The sequence below is a fragment of the Pelmatolapia mariae genome, linkage group LG7, assembly GCF_036321145.2.
Source record: "Pelmatolapia mariae isolate MD_Pm_ZW linkage group LG7, Pm_UMD_F_2, whole genome shotgun sequence".
NCBI lineage: Eukaryota > Metazoa > Chordata > Actinopteri > Cichliformes > Cichlidae > Pelmatolapia > Pelmatolapia mariae.
This window is the reverse complement of record NC_086233.1, coordinates 8,550,132-8,569,934: the sequence shown is the minus strand read 5'-3', so window position 1 is coordinate 8,569,934 and position 19,803 is coordinate 8,550,132. Positions and strand designations below refer to the sequence as shown.

Sequence of the window (19,803 nt, the reverse complement as noted above, 5' to 3'; positions counted from 1 at the left end):
TTGAAGCAAGGTTGCTCCTATAAAGCAAATGAGCAGAAATTAATAATGAACTTAGATTAGTTGACTTTACTAAAGATTCGCATGGAAACCTATTCCCCTAGACCAGTAACTAGGCAGGCGGAATGTGACAAAAACCAGGAGGGCAGCACTCAACAAGACTGAAGAAAAGTGCAGCCTCATGAAGACTCTATAGCACCCCTCAGAGGCAGAAACGTTTATTACAATGAATGAGCACTTTTAAACATTCAACTATTCAAGCTGTTACACAGTATTACTGTGTATGACCAAAATATGAGGTTGCATGGAAGAAACTGTCTTCTATGGCGTCACCAATGGACTTTGAATGCATCTGTGATATTTTCAGACTGCTTGAAAGTCAAATAATTGTACATTAGTGTTTTCCATTTTATGCTTTTCAGTAAAACACGTATTTATGGAATCTTGTCCCTCTATGATTTACCATAACTCACTAAAAAACCAACATCAAAATCAGAAGTCATCTCAGTGAGCTATCAAATTAAAGATATTAGTCAGCTAATCATCTGAGTATTGTACTGCACACTTGATCCTTGAATTTAAGCACTGAGCCTAAAGCATAAAAAAGCTATACTTCTTAAGATGCATTCAAGTTCAACTGTACAGTTCTAGTTTTTGTCCAACTAAATGTTCCAAGAGCAGGAAAAATGTAGGCTAAATAATTAAATTGGTAAATGTCACAGTAAATGAAATAAATCAAAATTTATTTTATGTTTCAATTTATCAACAGAGTGGAGGAAATGAAAACAAAAAATCTTTACAGTTTTTAATGACAGAATATATTCATCACCATCAGTGCAGCTAAATAAAATTTTATTGTGGATGTGAAAGATCCACTGACAAAAATCCAACTAGAGTGAAAAGAAATGTGATTAAGGAGAACAATTTACAATAACAAACATCAATCAATTTCTTTCCCTTAGCAGCACTCTTCATGCACATTTGGGCTTTTTCAGCACACAAATTCAACCTGTATGAATCTTTAAGGCATGTATCACTCACTAGTCCCCCTGCTTCGGAAGACATAGCCAGGCTACTAATACAAGGTCAATGTAAAAGAAATAAGCAGCTATTCAGTTGAAATGAAAAAACAAAGCCCCACTATGATGATATTTAGTAGTTATTTCTGAGCTGGCTGCACAGTGCTATTAGCAGAGGGGAGCTGGGGACTTTCTAAACTGAATTCTCCTGCATCTCAGCTCCATCTTCAACTTCAAGTTAGCTTTGTAATACTGAACAAATCATCTGCAAAAAGACCTTACAGCACTTCTAAGGATCAAAAAACACGGCTTAATTATCCAAGATCACAGACGCCTTACACTGTTAATGTGTTTTGAGCAGTGTGTTACAGTTTGCTGGTGAGCTGAGGGTATGCACGTGTGCCGCTTAATCCCGGAAACCCTCCATCGAAAGAGGCGTTGAGCACCTCGTCCAGGTTTGTGGCTGTGATAAAGTCGAGGTTGGCTCTGACGTTTGCTGGAAGCTCCTCCAGGTCTTTCTCGTTGCGTTTCGGGAGGATGACGCGCTTCACTCCTGCCCTGTGTGCAGCCAGCACCTTGTCCTTAATCCCGCCCACCTGCAGAGGATGGGCCACACTTGTCTGTCAAAACTAGAGTGGACTAGAGATGATCATTTTATGTGTGTTTACTACGATAACTTACTGGCAGCACAAGCCCTCTTAACGTGATCTCTCCAGTCATGGCGACGTCTGATCTGACCAGCCGGCCGCTAAACAGTGAAGCCAGGCAGGTGACGATTGTAACACCAGCAGAGGGGCCATCTTTGGTGACGGCTCCAGCGGGGAAGTGGAGGTGGATGTCTGTCCCCTCTAAAGGATCTGAACCCCCCACCACTGTTCGAACATACATACACACACACACACACACACACAGTTGCACAACATAAGTTGTTTTGTATTTCTCTAAAACTACAAAATAGAATATAAACACTGGTGTATCTGGACTCACTGTTTGTGAGCTGGTAGGTTTTAGCATTCGCTCTGAGCCAGCTGATGGCCAAGTGGGCAGATTCTTTCATAACGTCTCCCAGCTGACCCGTGAGAGTGAGCTGACCTTCTCCCTCCATCCGACTGGCCTCCACAAACATGATCTCCCCACCAAGCGGTGTCCAGGCCAGGCCGAGAGCTACACCAGGCAGGGTGAGCCGCTCAGAGACCTGCCAATATGCACACATGAAAACTTCTTTTTCAATCCTCAAAAGAGTACATAGAAAACAAGTTCCACATGACCTGGAGAGATGAAGGGAGAAAGGCAAATGACTTTAATCTGACTGGATAAGCAGCAGCTGTATGGAGCTGAGAGATCTGCTCACAGGCTGCCTTTATAGTCATGGATTGTGATGGAAACCAATCGCATCGGTTGAGGTCCAGAAAATTCAGGCGGTCAAAAGTGATCATGGGATTAAATTCTGCATGTTTCTGTATTAAACTTGTGGGTTATGAACACTGCACATGCTGCTCTTTCTCTCTCTCTGCTTACCTCCATTTCGAACACTGGAGGCCCCAGGATGTCTTTCAGTGCGATATGATCAATCACTATGGGCAACTCTGGAGGTGCTGCCTTGTCTGAAAACAAACATACAGCAAAACATTCACTGAAAGCTTAATCAAGGACTGCCGTGTGAATAACTGCATTCAGTTCCTGTCTAGAAACAACAAAAAACCAACAAACATGGTAACACCTGCAACATTCAGGATTCAGAAAAGGGTTTCACAAATTTGTGGATAACATCACATTGGCTACATCCATATTTTTTTGTAGCCTGTGGTTCAGAAAGCTACATGTAAAAGAAACAATATGTGTTGTTTATACCCATATTCGTGCAGTTAGGTGTTAGGAATATTCTTACTATTTCAAGTGAATGTAAACACACTGCAATCATCAGATCTTAGGGATTGTTTAGTTAAAAAGAACAAAAACAACTACATACACCAGGGTTCACAGGGAAAGGAAAAAAAAAATGGCAGTGACATAGCTGCGAATGAGAATGAAAAACCAGCTTTGAACACACATACATAAATTGCACCAACATGATGCAAACATGCACACACGTAAAAGTCAAACAGAAACACAAATATCACAAATGAACATCAAAAACCACTACCATTTAGAAAATACAAAAAGAATGCATGAGAACATGTATCATTTGTGCACACGCGCGCACACACACACACACACACACACAAAACTCACACTTCTGTGGTTACCTGGAAACACAAAGGCCGCGTTAGAGAACAGAAAGAAACACTTATGTCACGTTTATCCCATTTTTCTGTCTTTCTCTGTAATTAAACCACTCTACCTAAAACAAACATGTAGCATATCTGCACAAACACCTCATACCAGCTGTCAAGCACAGAATTGGACGGGTGACAATTTGGGTTTGTTCTACTACCACAGAACCTGAGCACCTGAACATTGAGTGGACTATGAACTCCTCAGTACACCGAATTCTTTTAGAGTCAAAAGTGAGACCATCTGTCCAACAGCTAAAACTGGGCTCAAATGATGCAACAGGACAATGACCCCAAGCTCTTGAGCAAATTCCACCACAATATGAGAGACTGATGAAGTCATACAGAAAAGGATTACTTCAAGGCATTACTCCTAAAGGAGGTTCTAAAAGCTACTGAATCACAGGGTGAACTTCATTTTACAGGACCTGTTAAAAACTCTTTTCTACATGGCAGTATGGTCTTCAAATACATTAAAAAAAAACCTTAACGCAACAAAGCCTAAACACTCTGGTCAAAAAGACATTAGCAAAATCTTTTTGTCATGCTTTTTGTGTAAAATCTGTGACAGTGGTCTTTATAAGGCATGAGTCTGAACTGCCAGATTGTAATTCCTGCTGTTTGTGCGTGTATCTCATACATCTTCTCAGCAAATTAACAAACATGGCAGAATCTCCAAAAAGCAAAAGCAGGAAAACACACTATCTAGCTGAAGCAGTCCCAAATAAATAAGTCCAGTGATGAGTGTTTCATTTTGCTATTATTACTGAAAAAAATCTGTGTTAATTAAGATGCTCTTTTCTGTTGTACCTCGTCTTTCAATATTTGTAATGACTCAATTTAATGCACAAGCTTTGTTAGTGTGTAGCTGTGTGCTGTTCTGCAGCTAAAGCTTCAAATTAAACTCCAGAGCCCGACCAAGATGGAAGACCCTCACCTCCATGCTGTTTTGAGTTTTCAGGGGTCAAAGTCTCTGTCTTGGTAAGTGTGTGACCCTCGGCAACCCTGACAGCTACAGCCCGGCAGATCGCCCCGATCTTCCTTTCTAGTGAGCGCACACCTGCTTCTCGGGTGTATCTAAAAGAGGAAGAACAAACAGAAGGACAAATAACAGATGACTAAAACACAGCTGTCACTGAGTGTCACAGTGTGATCAGGTAGGCTTAAAAACTTGGCCTGTAACTGTAATCACCTGAAAACCTGAGAACCCGTCTCTCTCCTTTTTGAAACGTGTTTTTTTTTTTCTTATTTGTTTGCAAAAGAGATCTACCCAGATCAACCTATATATTTTCTACTTTTTGCACACTAACCAGACTGCCTCTGGATGTCTGCAGACAGAATACAGCTCACCATGTGACAAAGACTCAATACATCACTTGACAACTTAACACTCTAAAGATCAGAAGTATAGCCTCGTATGTGAGCCATCAGCTGGCTATATTGTCTTTCTCATACAAAAATCAGTTCCTGAATTTCTGAGGTACACAACATTCTAAAAGTCTGCTTTAACTCTCGTTCCACAGATATGGAAAAATATTTTACTGCTTTTAAATGCTGAAAAGAACAATAAGATTGCATTTAAGATGTGTAAATTCTATAATGATCAGCTGAGAACCTATGATACGTATTCTACATGTAAGTTTACTTTTATAAAACTGTCTGTCGAGTCTCTTTTAAATGAAGAAGCTATAACAATCTTTCTCACAGATCAACGGTCACTGAACAAAACCTTTCTCTCACAATTTCATTGTTGAAAACTCACCACAAACTCTGTGGCCAGTATCTGACACCGATGCCGCTGTGTGCTGCCATTAACATAAAGCTAAAATGGCTATGCAGTCTTAGGTGACGATGACTGAGTTTGTGTGGGATTGTACCTGCTGATTATGTCCGGTGTGGTGCTCTGAGGTATATGCAGCTGTTGAGGGGTTAACCCATGCTGCTCCAGTTGGTTTGGAATCAGGTGGCGGTGAGCAATCTCCACCTTCTCCTCCTGGGTGTAGCCTGAAACAACAGTAATAAAGAAAAACAACAACAACAAAACAAACAAACAAAAACAAACAAACAAACAAACAAAAACAGGGAGATCAGATGCTAGATTTTACTCTGGTCTTAAAATGACTCATAATTTGTATCTTTCAAATTTGGATTATGTCATGCCCTTTGAGGAACACAGGTGCCCATTTAACAGGAAAATATTTTTTCTTTTAATTGGAAACTTTCTGGACTTCTATAGTGGAGTTTTGGGAAAGTATTTTCAATAAAATAGAAACCCTCTTGTTATGATAACCTCTGATAAATCTGCTGAGATATTTCGTCAGAACAAAGTGACTACACCCACCTGGTACCTCCAGCACCTCCATCCTGTCAAGCAGGGCCGGGGGAATGGTCGCTGTAGTGTTTGCCGTAGCGATGAAGAGCACTTGTGAGAGATCAAAGGCCACATTCAGGTAATGGTCTGTGAAGCCGTGGTTCTGCTCTGGGTCCAGGACCTTAGCGTGCACACAGAAACCCTTTTATTTTGTGTGTGTGTGTGTGTGTGTGTGTGTGTGTGTGTGTGTGTGTGTGTGTGTGTGTGTGTGTGTGTGTGTGTTTTGTAAACTGTGCAAACTGCAGTAAGTGGGGAAAGGAGTTTGCAAAGAAAAGCGTCTGGACTTCTTTAAGTTGTTTGAAGACGTTTCACCTCTCATCCGAGAAGCTTCTTCAGTTCTGATGATTCAGACGCTTTTCTTTGCAAACTCCTTTGACTACGATGACCTGGATGACTGAGAACCTTCACAGACATATTGCAGTAAGTGGGAACTTTTTGGCATCATGGAGCAGGAATACTAATAACACTTGTTTGTTGTTATTGTTATGAGAATTATTATGTGTTGTAGTGGTTAATTAGGTAGCTTTAGCATGAAGCAACCAATTGGTGGATGTGTTGCATGTTTCTACTCGCTACTGACAATTAATCCTTCAAAAAATTAAGGTTTTGTTTAGGGAGTAAATAACCAGAGAAGACGTGATACTAGGGCTGCACGATTAATCGTTAGAAAATCGCGATCTCGATTCATACTTACGTGCGATCTCATTTCCAAATGACAACGATTTAAAAAAAAAAAAAAAAAGACGACGACGATTGTACCGCATTTTGATCCGGGACATAACCTGCATGAAAACAAGCGCTCACTCTTCCTGCTCAACAAATGACAAGGGCGGAGCCTTATACCACGTGATACAGAAGCTGTGCCGTGTGATGCGTCATCCCTCCGTCAGGGATGACGAGAAAGTGACAGGAGAAAATCTGTCCCGGTCAACCACCCAAACATCAATAACGGGAACCTTATACAGCGCTTCCCTATACACGTCGAACTCCCGCAGGCACAAAGAAATTACGGAGGCTATTACTTATCACCTGACCAAAGATATGGCTCCCATCAACACAGTGCAAAACGAGGGATTTAGGGAAAATGATCAACACCCTAGACCAGGGGTCGGCAACCTGCGGCTCCGGAGCCGCATGCGGATCTTTAGTCCTTCTATGGCTCCGCGTGGTTTGGGGAAATAAATAATTTTTTGTAAGTAATTAGCTAAAGTCTATTTTATTTATATTAGTTCTTTTTTTAACTCGTAGTTCTAAATTGGAAGATTGTGATATTGAAATATAAATATAAAATTATATTCTATTAGTTTTTGATCGATCAAAATAAGCGTCACACTTGCGGAAGCCGATATACCCGCCGAAACGCAGTGCAAGACTTTCAACCCCAGGCAGGCCAATTATGGATCTTCGGATCCACATTATGTCAGCAGCTGTTCTCCAAAAACAAACACGTTCACCCCTCACAGACGACAGCTTACAGTCGTGCGTAAAGATGAAAGTGACTTCGTACAGCCCCGATCGTACAGCAGACGCTGTGCGCAGAGGTTCAGGAGCGGAAGTCCCATTGTAAACATATCACGGCAGACCCGACTATGTTTCCATGAACACGCTTTTCAGCATCTTTTTATTGACCACTTTTCACACACGGTTGCTTTACGCATACAGCCGGTGTTAAAGCTCGCAGCCCGACACACACCAACACAACAGCATAGGTGGCACAGACGTTAAGGCGGCGAGGCGTGATTGCGGGTACCGCTAAGGTGCGTCCGCCTCCCCTGCAGCGGCGCTGCAGTCCACGCCCCGCCACACATATTAACCAGGTAAAATACATACTTAGGCGGAATTTTGCAAAGTTCAAAATGTGTTAATTACAAAATTAAAATGTAATTTTCTCTGTAGCACTTCATGCATTTAAGCAACACACCTTAGTTGTTCACACAAAGCATAAAGGTAAAAAAAACCCAATATATACAGTGTTATGTTCATTTTAGATGTCAAAAAGTATTTGTGGCTCCCAGAGTTTTCTTTTGTGTGGAAATCGCGTCCAAATGGCTCTTTGGGTGTTAAAGGTTGCAGACCCCTGCCCTAGACAAACGCTACACAGTGCCATCCCGCAACTATTTTTCTATTGTTGCACTACCTGCTCTGTACACGCAGTGTCGAGCAACGGTGGAGACGGAATTTCAAGCAGTACAACATTTTGCGGCAACAAAATGTGAGGCATTTATTGTTTTTATGTTCAGTTTCAACTGTTACGAAGTTGATGTGCAGTTAATAAGTGCTATAAATATTTATATTGGAAAAGAAAATCGTGAGAGAATCGTGATCTCAATTCTAAGCAAAAAAATCGTGATTCTCATTTTTTGCAAAATCGTGCAGCCCTACGTGATACTACATCACACGTAACCTGAGAGAGAAACAGACTGACCTCCAGCAGAGCAGCTGCAGGGTCCCCTTGCAGGCTCTTCCCCAGCTTGTCCACCTCATCCAGAAGGAAGACGGGATTATTGACGCCCACGGTCTTCAAACCATTAATAATGCGGCCAGGCATGCTCCCTACATATGTACGCCTGGAGACATGGCAAAGACGCAAAATGATGCTCTACTCTGTGAACTTTTCAGTTTCAAGCAAACCAAAGGCTCACGATATACCCTAGAGATACGCACCGAATTACCAAGCAATAATATCTGAGAAAAAATAAACACAGATGCGACATTCTCTGTAGTGAATAAAGCTAATGCAAGCAAGCTTCAAGTGTTTGCTAGCATGTACTGGCTGAAAGTGGTCTGTGGGTTTCGAAAGTAGGAAATAAAAATGATTTGAAACAAATAAGAACATGAGAAATATTTTTAAGCTGAACAAACTGTATGATCAACTGTTTGAGGAGTCTGGTCCTTATTTCTGCTGTTGGTAGGACATGCACATGTTTCTTATTTGGGTGTAAATATGTATGTGAGCCATTGATTTAAAACAACACGACCATCCACGTAACCTGAGATGAACTCTTTTGCCCCATTCGCCTCTCTGCTCGCACAGAGACTCCAGACATGACACCCATAACAGTAACCACAGGATCTGTGTGATGTGGTGTATGTGCTTGGCCACAATTTGTCTTCCAGTCGGTGACAACCTTTTAACACTTTCTAACAAACACAGATTACCAGTGACCTCTCTTTATTTTACAGAAAAACAAAGCTTATATTTACATAAGGTCATCTACATAAAAGTAAAAGTCCAAGTCAGAAGAAAACAAAACCAACAAGTGTGCCGAATACTTTCAGACTACTGACCGAATCCATTTATGTCCTTTATCCTTCATTTAAATTAAACCCAAGTGGACTTTAAGGGATGCTTGAATGATACCAGCAGGCTTTGCCAAGAAATTTCATTACATCTTAGTACAGGTTTTGGACTTAATAAAATAAAAAAAGACACTATTTTACTCTAGCTTTCCCAGTGGGGTGTGTTAAGGAAAAACTTAGGATAAAATACATGATTTTTCAAAGTGAGCTTCATTATTTGTGAGTGTGATTTATAAAGCATCAAATGTAATGCCTTATGTTACGCAAGCTTGTGTTTTTTGCTCCAACACACATCCATGGAGCAATTTAAGTCCCAACATGAAAACAATATGCTCAAGCACATTTCTCTATCCAGTTTAAAAAATTTCTACATAACATGACTACAGTAATAGAATAGAATAGCTTTTATTGTCTATAGTTTTTATAGATCCATCTACCTGTTGAATTTTACAATTACATATTGCTTTATATTTATTTATATTGCACTTGTTTAGAGTGTCGCTCATGCACACCTTCATAAAGTTCCTAATTCCAAAGACGCAATATCCATTTGTAAAAAGTAGGGCCACTATGAGCATGCAGCGCAGTCAGTGGACACATTAGTGTCAACAAATGGTGCAAAAGTTTGAAGATGACGACGAAAGACAAAGGGAGTATTTACCTGCATTATCTTAGTTTTCAGGGGTGCTCCCTGGTGGAATCATCCAGTAATATATTATTAAAGTTCAGGAATTAAAATACTGGCACATTCAGCTGGTGTCCTAAGTCTAGAATTTGTATCTTTACCCTACTTTTTAAAAATGACGCTGCAGGGAAACGGGGATTTAAATTATGTCAAATGCAGACTCTATTCCAAAGAAAGCAACACGCTTTTTGTGGGTGGGTGTGAGTAGACCAGGGGTCTCAAACTCCAGTCCTCAAGGGCCGGTGTCCTGAAACTTTTCCATGTGTCCCTGTTGCAACACACCTGAATAAAATTAGTAGGTCATTGGTAAAAGAGTATAGAACTTGACTGCATGCTGAGGTGGCAATTCAGCCATTTGATTTATGTTGCAGCAGCTCATGAGTGAATGAACATGGCACAATAAAAGCACTTTTGTCATTTTTCCAAATATTTACCGGTACATTTCCTTAAAATTACTTGAGTAGGGTTAGGGGTTGCCACTTCAGCATGCAGTCAAGTTCTATAGAGTCTTGCTAATGACCTAATTGTATTCAGATGTGTTTGAACAGGGACACATGGAAAAGTTTAAATTAACTAGTCAACAGCCACAATAACAATCAGTGTCCAGACGAACAGAATCAGCTGTTTGTCTGGTAAACCAGTTTTCTCTGGTAAAACGGTTAAAAAGCTAGCATATCTCAGGTCTATTATTGTAGTTCGTATTTTTTCGGGGGTTGTAGCTATACATGGGCAACCTGAAAACTCACAGTCTACACTGTGGACACGAAACCCTCAGTTGCGTAACAATCTTATGAGCATACCTGTGTCCTCGGATGTCAGACTGGTCACAGACGCCTCCCAAAGCAATTCGGTGAAATTCTCTGCCCAGAGTTCGGGCAATCGAGCGTCCTACACTCGTCTTACCAACTCCAGGAGGGCCCACAAAACATAAGATGGGGCCCTAAAAAACAGCAGATACAGCGGTATGAAACTCAAAGATTAATACATGACAAATGTAAGAAAAGTGCTTTGTGTAACACAAGATTTCATCTTTAAGCATCCGTAGACTGGGATATTAAGGAAGCACCTTGAGTGATGTCTTCAGCTGTCTGACAGCTAAGTACTCCAGGACGCGTCTCTTCAGCTTGTCCATGGCGTAGTGATCATTGTCCAATAGAGTACGTGCAGCTCGGATATCCAGGCAGTCTAGAAGGTTTGTTTAAGTGTTTTAGGTGAGTTAAATGGACTGGTTCTTATATAACTCTTTTCTACTCTATCTGAGCACTCAAACCGCTTCATACAACTAATTCATTCACCCAATCACACAAGCACTTTTTCTAAACTGTTAAGTGCTTACTATCTAACATTCATACACATTCATTCACACGCATCTGAGAGCAACATGGGGTTAGTATCTTGCCCAAGGATATTTGGCATGCAGACTGGAGGAGCCTGGGATCGAACCACCAACCTTCCGGTTAGTAGCTGACCTGCTCTAGTAGCAATTTGAATGTGAGACCAAAGAAACATACACAGACATCAAAAACCGGGTGAAAAATTTGCCCCACAGTGGTTTGGCAAATTTTAGGGGTCCATCAATCAGATAAAGTGTCAGAGAGCAGCACATACTTTGGTTATGACCTCTGACACTGCTGCTAAATGAACCCTTACCCTTAACATTTGGAGTCATTACTTATAATTAGTTACATGTTTATGCCTGCAATCAGCAGGGACAAACCAGAACAGTTCTTGTGAAATTCAAGCATTATTATGTATGCTGGGACGCTGTGTAGTGCCATTTAATTTGGCCTGATTCAGTCCACCCAACTAACTGTATGCGCAAAGTGGCTGGTTATGAATAGCCAATAACACTTCAATGAGTTACCAATACAACTCCAAGCTTTCAAATAATTGGTGTCCACGATATGTTGACCTTAAAAATGTAGCTTAAAGAGTGCGAATCAAAACCTAAAGAGACTGAGAATGACCCTTGGTTATTTCATTTTGATTATTGTTTAACATCGCATTAAAAAGATGACAGCCTTAATCAACGCAGTAGATGCTTTGACCTGGAAAGCAGACAGCTGCATATCAAAGCCTTCTCAGTGTCAAAGTCTTATGTAACTATCTTGAAAATAAAGTTTTTACTGTCACTACTACGGCTCAGTGAAATCTACCAAACCTGAGCTGAAGTCCATTAAAAGTTGTCTGCAGATTAATTTACCTTTGGTGCTTTTGCTCCATGGCAACTCCACCATCAGGTCCAAGTAGTTTCTGGTCAGGGCATACTCAGGCATTGACTGAGGCATCTTCTTCAATCTGACAGATTGAAGAGGAACATGAACAATCTAACTGAAATATTTAAGGCTAATTACAGTACTGGATCATGTTTACACAGACACCAAACAGAGCCAGATCTAAACATGGTCTAAACAAGTAAAAGCAGCAGCATTATTTGTGTTTGTGAAGTATGCGCAAAGACACTTTATATTGTGTATATGTTGTATGAAATTTACCTTTTGAGTTCTTTCAGGCAAATTTTGAGGGCAGCTTCAGGCATGTTCGCTCCATGGACCTTCCTCTCCAAGGCTGCTGTGTCATCACCATCATCATCTTCATCTTCCTCATCCAGATTGAACTGTCGACCTGGGAACACTGTACCTTTCCGCACCAACACCTAAACAGAGGGGAATCCCAAATGTGAGCACAAGATTTGGAATGTAAATCACAGTGTAAACGTACAAGGACTGCACATTTGTTACCCTCTTCTCATTATCAGGACTCGTCTTCCTGGTTTTCTGCAGCAGTTTTAGTCCCTCTATCTGTCTGGTTAGCATGGGCAGGGCCTTCTTAAAGCGCTCTTCCAAACTCAGTGCATCCAGGACCTTCACAGCACATGGAAAACGACAAATTTTATTTACTGTGAAGATTTATTGTCGAGGAAAAAAAAAGTCAAAAATCAGATCAATGTGTGCTTTCATGCTAAAAAATAAAGCACTAAATCCTTAAATGGCAGAATAAGTGGAAAGTTCCTGTATTGCTTCAAAACCCCGACAATTAGTGACCTCTCCCTTTCTCCTCTAAGTATACTGTCAAATATTGTGGATATCAAGGACGTAGAACAGAAGGAAGAAGAGGAAGAAAAAGAAAAGTAAAAAAATGTAAAAAGTGGAACAGTAGGAAGAAGTAGGAGGAGGAGTAAGAAGAAGAAGAAGACTAGAAGGAAAGAAGAAGGGGAGGAGGAAGAAGAAGATTCCGCTTCCCTTTTACTTCCCAAGCAGTTGCCATATCAAAAGGATCACCATATTTCAGGATGTAGGATGCCCTTCCTGCCGCAAACCTAGGATTTACATTTTCATTCACCTAGATGGCTGGAATCGGGGAATATATATATATATATATATATTTTTTTTTTTTAGGTCTGTCTGACTGAGGCTTTACCACAATCTTTAATGGATTAATTAAGTATTCAGATTAAGTCTCTGACTGAGAACCTTCACAGACATATTCAGATTAAGATGACTTCATTTATCTCCATGGGGCCAATTGAGAAGTAAGCAGATTCAAAGACCAGCAGAGTCCAAACTTAAGCCACAACTAGTTTGGGCTAAAATGGGTATTTGGCAAAAGCAGAGCAACTAAAGTTAGAACACTTGTAGAAAAAGAAATTCTAAAATTTCTAAAAAAAATTGAGTAAAAACATGTTGGCTGTTCTAAAGCTTCGATTGTGTATACAGTTTGAATTCACCTGGAGTTTCTCCTTGTTTGAGGTGCGGATCATCGAGGCAACAACGTCAGGTAGAGTTTCCCTCGGCAGACTGTCCAAGAGGCGCCTGAACTTGGCCACGACTGGAACGGACATGTCTAACATACCTAACAACTACACACACACACACACACACACACACACACACACACACACACACACACACACACACACACACACACGTGTAAATGTGTGAATAAAAACAAAAAACAACAATAAATCAAGTCCAATTGCGTGTGTATGTTTTCATCTTCAGTCTGATCCATTAGATCATGCTGCAGCACAGCACAGTTTACTGCTATATTACATTTTTAAAAAGTTGGCCGTTTCTTATCATTCTCAAAAATGTTCATATTTCACAGTTTGTTACGTTCCGAAAGAATTCACAACAAGCTCTTACATAAACTGCATTATAATTTAAGGGACTATTTTCATAAATCAATATAAATTTGCTGAAGACGTGGCATTCCCTGTTTTTCCCCTCAAAAGTAATTTTTGTAAAAAAACAAAACAAAAAGCACATTCTGCTAAATTTAACAAAACTTTCACCAGCAGGGGGCAGCATTTTACCAGTAGGCGTTTTAAAAATGTTTTCCGCTGCTGTTTCAATTTTGATGGTTCTTTTTAACTATACCTCAGTTTTCCACAAATGTAAACACGAATGTTCACAGTGCAGAGTATTTTAATGCAAAGTGGTACTTCATTAAAATACAGCCTGGCCCCAATCCAACTTCAGTTAATATTTCTTCAAGACAACACATGTTAAAGTCGTTTCAGTTGTGTCTAATTTTTTTGCCTAAATTACATATATTTTCGAATATACAAATACATCATAGATTTTGCAGACTGTGAAAAATCAAGAAATGTTTTAGTCCACATATAAAGTAATTTGCTGAATGCAAGTCTCTTTGTAGGCAACAGCTCTTGCGTGTATGTAACACTTTAGTGTATATTAAAGAACCCTCACGTGTCTGTCAGTCATCACTCTTCCAGTCTGCACGGCCCTTTTGGCATCTTTTTCCTCCTTACAAAGGCATTTTTGTTTTTAACTTAATCAGTTATTCAAGACATGAATTGTTTTACGACCTCACTCTCTTAAATTCTCTCTCACTCACACACACACACACCTGCACAGCAGCCTGGTAGAACTTCTCGGACAGCTCCCCCAGCTCTCCATCATCTGTTGCGGTGGCATCTCTTTGTGGGGTTGTATACCGCTCCAACTGATCTAACTGCTTCACCTGTCATTTTTTTTTTTTTTTTTAAATAAAAAGTGAGTCACATTACTTTATTTAATGATGAAATGGTGTTATAAAAGTCATACACCAGATGATCTTGTTTAAATGCTAATGAAAGAACTTTTAATTCACACCGGGTAATAAAAATGTATTTTCACTATCACTCAATTTAATCCCATCTTAATAACTAGACAGGGGAGGTCAGTGATTACGCAGCAGTACAAGTGATGAGTTAATTCTAGAAAAGCAAGCACTCCTTCTACTCTGAATGGGCCAGCTGCACATGTGCTGGAAACCCCAAAATGGCCCCTGAAAGAGATACTACACAACGATCAGTGTCCACCCACATCTGCACAACTTGACTTTTAAATGATTTACAGAAAATCAAACGTGTAGTAATTCATGGAGGGAAACTGCCAAGACTTTCGGAATAAGGAATCCATCTTTCTATAGATGTAGATCTACGGAGCACGTATGAAATGCATCAGGCATTCTAAGCTGACCTGAAAGTTGGTGAATAGGAACAACTGTGTGTCTGTAGCTTCCCATGTGCACAAGGAGTTATAATCTCGGCCTTAGGCATGTCTGGCTGACTTGCCAACAAACTTTATTTCTGCAGCTTATAACTTCTGTTGAACCTCTTGCTGGACTTGGCAAGTAGTGGAATCAGGTGACCTTTAACTTCTCAGACTGATTTTTTTGTTAGTTTTTTAGGGGATTTATAATGTTCAGCTATTGCTCCTTTTTCTCACTAATTCTACTTCTAATATTTTTGGGTTTGCATGAGTTACAGTTCAAAAAAATTCAATATTACACTTGACCTTGGTGCAGTCCTCCACTTTACTGCCTGAATAAAGCCAATTTAAATCTATTCTCCCCCCTTTTTTAGTCAGATTTCTTCTGATGCGCTGGCCCTTGGAAAAAAAAGGCTTGAGCAGCAGATGAGTGGGGCTTCTGTGCTGCCAGCTAGAGCTATGTGTCCGAGATTAGCATATTAAGGACCTAGCCATCTCTTATTGGCATGAGCTGAGAATAGAAAACCAAATCAGAAACAAAATGTTTGGAGCAGTCTGTGCAGAAATATGAGCTTTTGGCTCACAGGGATTACTTGTACAGTATGGGAACCCCATTACCTGAAACTTTTGCCATGTTTACTATAAGCATAAAAAACATTAACAGTGTGTTTCCAGAGAATATTGCTGTACAACAACAGGAAATAGCAAAACATTTCTTATTATCTACCCTTAGGCAACTAGTAAATACTCACAGTGTTGCAGGAAAGAATACTTCTTACATTGACTAAATCAGAGTACATCATCAGTATGTAGTGATACTACTGCTTGGTTACAGGTACAAAACAGAACACTTATGATGACCACTGTCGCTCATTAAATAGACAGCACATCCAGAAACTTGGGTTTATCTTACAAAAAATCTTACAAATCTTATCTTACAAAAAAAAGCTCCAATATTTTAACATCAAATCAAACCGACAGCTTACCTCTGCCAGGACAAAGGGTCGCTCTTTTAACAGACTCGATACACTGAATCGGCACAGTCCAGTGATGAGGAGGGTGTAGTGAGGTTTGGGCCAGTTACTGCCCACTACCTGCACTGCTATCCCTGCTGTACCAATTCTACACAGACACACACAGAGACAGAGAAAGAGAGTGTGTGACAGATGAGGTGGCCATTGAAAAGCAGTTCACTGAAAGGTTGCATTCTGCAGTACAACAGTTTGTTCTGATTTTAAATGCTTGCAAAGCCTCAGTATTCACACCTCTGATCCTGTTGGAGCCTTTCACAGTGTCTTTTAAGCTCCATATAAGCAGCAGGTGTGCTGTAGTGTGTGGAAAATCAACCATCTGAGTTTCATTCAAACCCTGTTATATTTTAAGTATAAGCGCCAAACATTTACATGAGCAAGTGCAAGTATTTTCTGTCCTTCACTGCAGAGGATTATAAGGATTTATTCATTCCATCTCAAATAAATGTGGTCTTTCTGCTCAACTATCTCAGATTTGCCTAAAAAAAAAAAAAAGCTCTTAATTTTTGAAAAAAACATTTATTTTTGTTGTTGTTAAGATATTAGTAGTTTTCAAGATACATTTTCTTGAAAAATGGTCTGGTTTTTTTGCACTTTTTCTTTTCTTTCTTCTACAGGCTTCATTTTGCAGTGTCACATATTGTTTTAGTGCATCTTTAAATATGGAACTTTATACAATTGCTTGATTTTTTTTTTTTTTTTCAGATTTAAACTAGCCATGTATTTTTTTTTTTTTAAAAAGCAAAAATCTCTGGCACAACTTCACCTACCTCCAAGGTGCATGGAGAGGATGAAAGAAATCACAATGCAGGAACTCCAGCAACACTTGCTGACCCTAACGCGTTGGTCAATTATTAAAGTTGTTCATCTTCCCTCCAGTGTTGCTGGAGTTCCTGCATTGTAAACTTAAAATCATACATTTTTTAAGGGAAATCTGAGAAAACGTTCTACAATTTTGATGATTTAAGATGGAATGACCAAATTCCTCACAGATTAATTCAGTGTCGGGCAAACCATTCTTTTTTTCCTGGTAACCAATCCAGAGACAGGAACACGCTGTTTGGTAACCTACTGGCCTGGAGTCCACTGATTAAAGGCTAAAGTCCTCTTCTCTGTGCTTGCCCGGCTGTTTTCGACTTCATGGCTACAGTAAAAGTGGAGATGTTTCTACAACAAATAATAGTTTTTGTTTTTTTGTTTTTAAAAAGGGAGGGTTAAGTGCATGCTCAAAGATGCACTGAGATTCCCTGGATACATTTTAAGCCCTTTAGAGATAAAGACCTGCACGTTAGCAGGAGTGATTTCAAACTTGCAGACAAGGACCGGGGTTAGATTTACCCAATATTCAGTACATTTCCCCTGACGATGACACACACCACAGACGTCTAAACACATAAAATATTCCTGTGTACTGGAAATATATTTGATCTTCTTCCTTATCCTGCAGAGATGTTGTGACCTGCTACGTTTATGACAACTTGAAGGGGACCCATCAGCTGTATGTCACACATCCACACAACAACCGTGTAAACCCACAGAAAGACCACGTTTCACTTTTTATCTGGCTACACAGCTACAAGTTCATTACTTGTGCAACGTGGGGAGATCGTCGGTGTCGTGCTCCGGGTCTCTGGTGTTAGGAATCACCCCTATGATGGTGCTTTTCAGCGAAGTCCCCTTCAGCAGCCGCTCTCGGACAAGGTGCATGTTCCGTGGGGAGTCCACGCTGAACCTGACCGTGGAGCCTGGGAGAAGAACTCCTTCGTGGGTCAGCAGCAACGGGAGACGGCTCGGTATCTGAATTGCGCCGCCGGAGACCATTGTCCAGTTTTTTTTTTAAATGTCGGTGCCCAGTGACTGTTTTATAACACAACTTCAGTAAACACCTACTTGTTTTGCTGTTAAATAGGCCAGCCGAGCTTAAACACAAGACTTCCGGGTAGAACTTTCAAAATAAATCTCTCATTGATGACCTGATGAGCACATTTAATTTCTATCGCAAAAAAGAGAACTCGTATTCGAAGCAATTTAAAAACTACAACGCAACTGGGAATTTTTATACTCATTTTCAAACTATTTTTACATCCGAAAAAGCTTTTTTTCTGTCATTCTCCCATATCGTAACTTCCTGTCGGAAGTTGTTGGATGGGCTACGGTGAATGCAGAGGGACAAACAACATGCGTAATGATTTAAAAACAAAAAATAAAAATGGTAAACGGCCTGTATTTGTATAGCGCTTTACTAGTCCCTAAGGACCCCAAAGCGCTTTACACATCCAGTCATCCACCCATTCACGCACTGGTGATGGCAAGCTACATGTAGCCACAGCCACCCTGGGGCGCACTGACAGAGGCGAGGCTGCCGAACACTGGCGCCACCGGGCCCTCTGGCCACCACCAGTGGGTAACGGGTGAAGTGTCTTGCCCAAGGACACAACGACCGAGACTGTCCAAGCCGGGGCTCGAACCGGCAACCTTCCGATTACAAGGCGAACTCCCAACTTTTGAGCCACGATCGCCCCTATAAAACAAAACAAAACAAAAAAATAACTTTAGACTGAGTTAGCTTCCACGATTTTATTCGTTAATCTGTTTTCAGGGTGGAAGAAAATAAGAATTTTGAATAGTTAACCACATGTCACATGACAAGCTGCACACTACCTATTTTGCACAGTACTATTATATTCATTGCACAGTATAGTTTAAAAATTACTCCTCACAGCCAGGTAAATTATATTTCTGATATGTTTATGCAATGCTGATTAACTAACGCTGATTAGTTAATTAATAAACTAAATTTAAAACATCAATTTGCACAGTAGCTCCACTAATAATCAATTAAACTTTAAAAAAAAAATCCCCAACTTGCATTTTATTATTCAAGATTCTTAAAAATAGTAAAATAATAGCGCGCAATCATATTTGGACACTCTTTCCAAAAACACAGGACTGAATACAGGGTTAGTTGATAAAAAATAGCAATTTATTATTTATTTCTTTAATAAAAGTATTCTTATAGCAATGTACAGTTTTAAAAAAAGAAAATAAATATTCAATATCTCGAGTATAAAAAAAACAAATCTGTTCCTAAGATCTATTTTCTGACAATAAGCCATCCATGTGTTTGCCAGGCAGGAAATATTACTTTTCACAATAAGGGATTTTCAAATACATCTCACTCTTGTGGTTACAAAAAACAGCCATACATTTACATATGATTGAGAAAGTGTGATAGAAATACACCAATTTCTGCTGTTCCTTGTCTACATCATCCCAGAGCATCTTTTGCACATGAGAACCAACCCAAGTTTTGCCCCTTAAAAATCTGATGCTAAATATAATACATGAAAATCATCGTTCTCCCTCCAAAAGAGTGACAAGATCAGGCTTGCGAGGCTTACGTGTATATGTGTTTGGAGTGAATTCATGAACAAATTAGAAAGCATTTTTCCATACGGGAAACAAATACGGAAGTCTTAAAAATGAAACAATTTTTCTAATGTGCAAAAAATGCAAATACATGTAATGCAATTTTTGATAACTTAAATTTCTATGTCAATGTTATATTTCATTATTAAATCATATATATATATATATATATATATATATATATATATATATATATATAT

General features: G+C 39.8%; 1 protein-coding gene across 1 annotated transcript; it reads right to left on the bottom strand.

Annotated features, from left to right (window-relative positions):
• Positions 1–220: 220 nt before the first annotated feature.
• Positions 221–18,106, bottom strand: lonp2 (lon peptidase 2, peroxisomal). Its single transcript, XM_063477739.1, has 17 exons — positions 17,763–18,106; positions 16,130–16,265; positions 14,518–14,631; positions 13,373–13,504; positions 12,387–12,509; positions 12,141–12,301; positions 11,849–11,943; positions 10,712–10,830; positions 10,446–10,585; positions 8,086–8,227; positions 5,631–5,781; positions 5,167–5,293; positions 4,227–4,366; positions 2,535–2,620; positions 2,004–2,211; positions 1,698–1,888; positions 221–1,612 (listed from the first exon to the last, which is right to left on the bottom strand). The coding sequence occupies exons 1-17, from the start codon at positions 17,993–17,995 to the stop codon at positions 1,382–1,384; spliced, it is 2,529 nt and encodes an 842-aa protein (XP_063333809.1). The 5' UTR covers positions 17,996–18,106; the 3' UTR covers positions 221–1,381.
• Between the last annotated feature and the right edge of the window lie 1,697 nt (positions 18,107–19,803).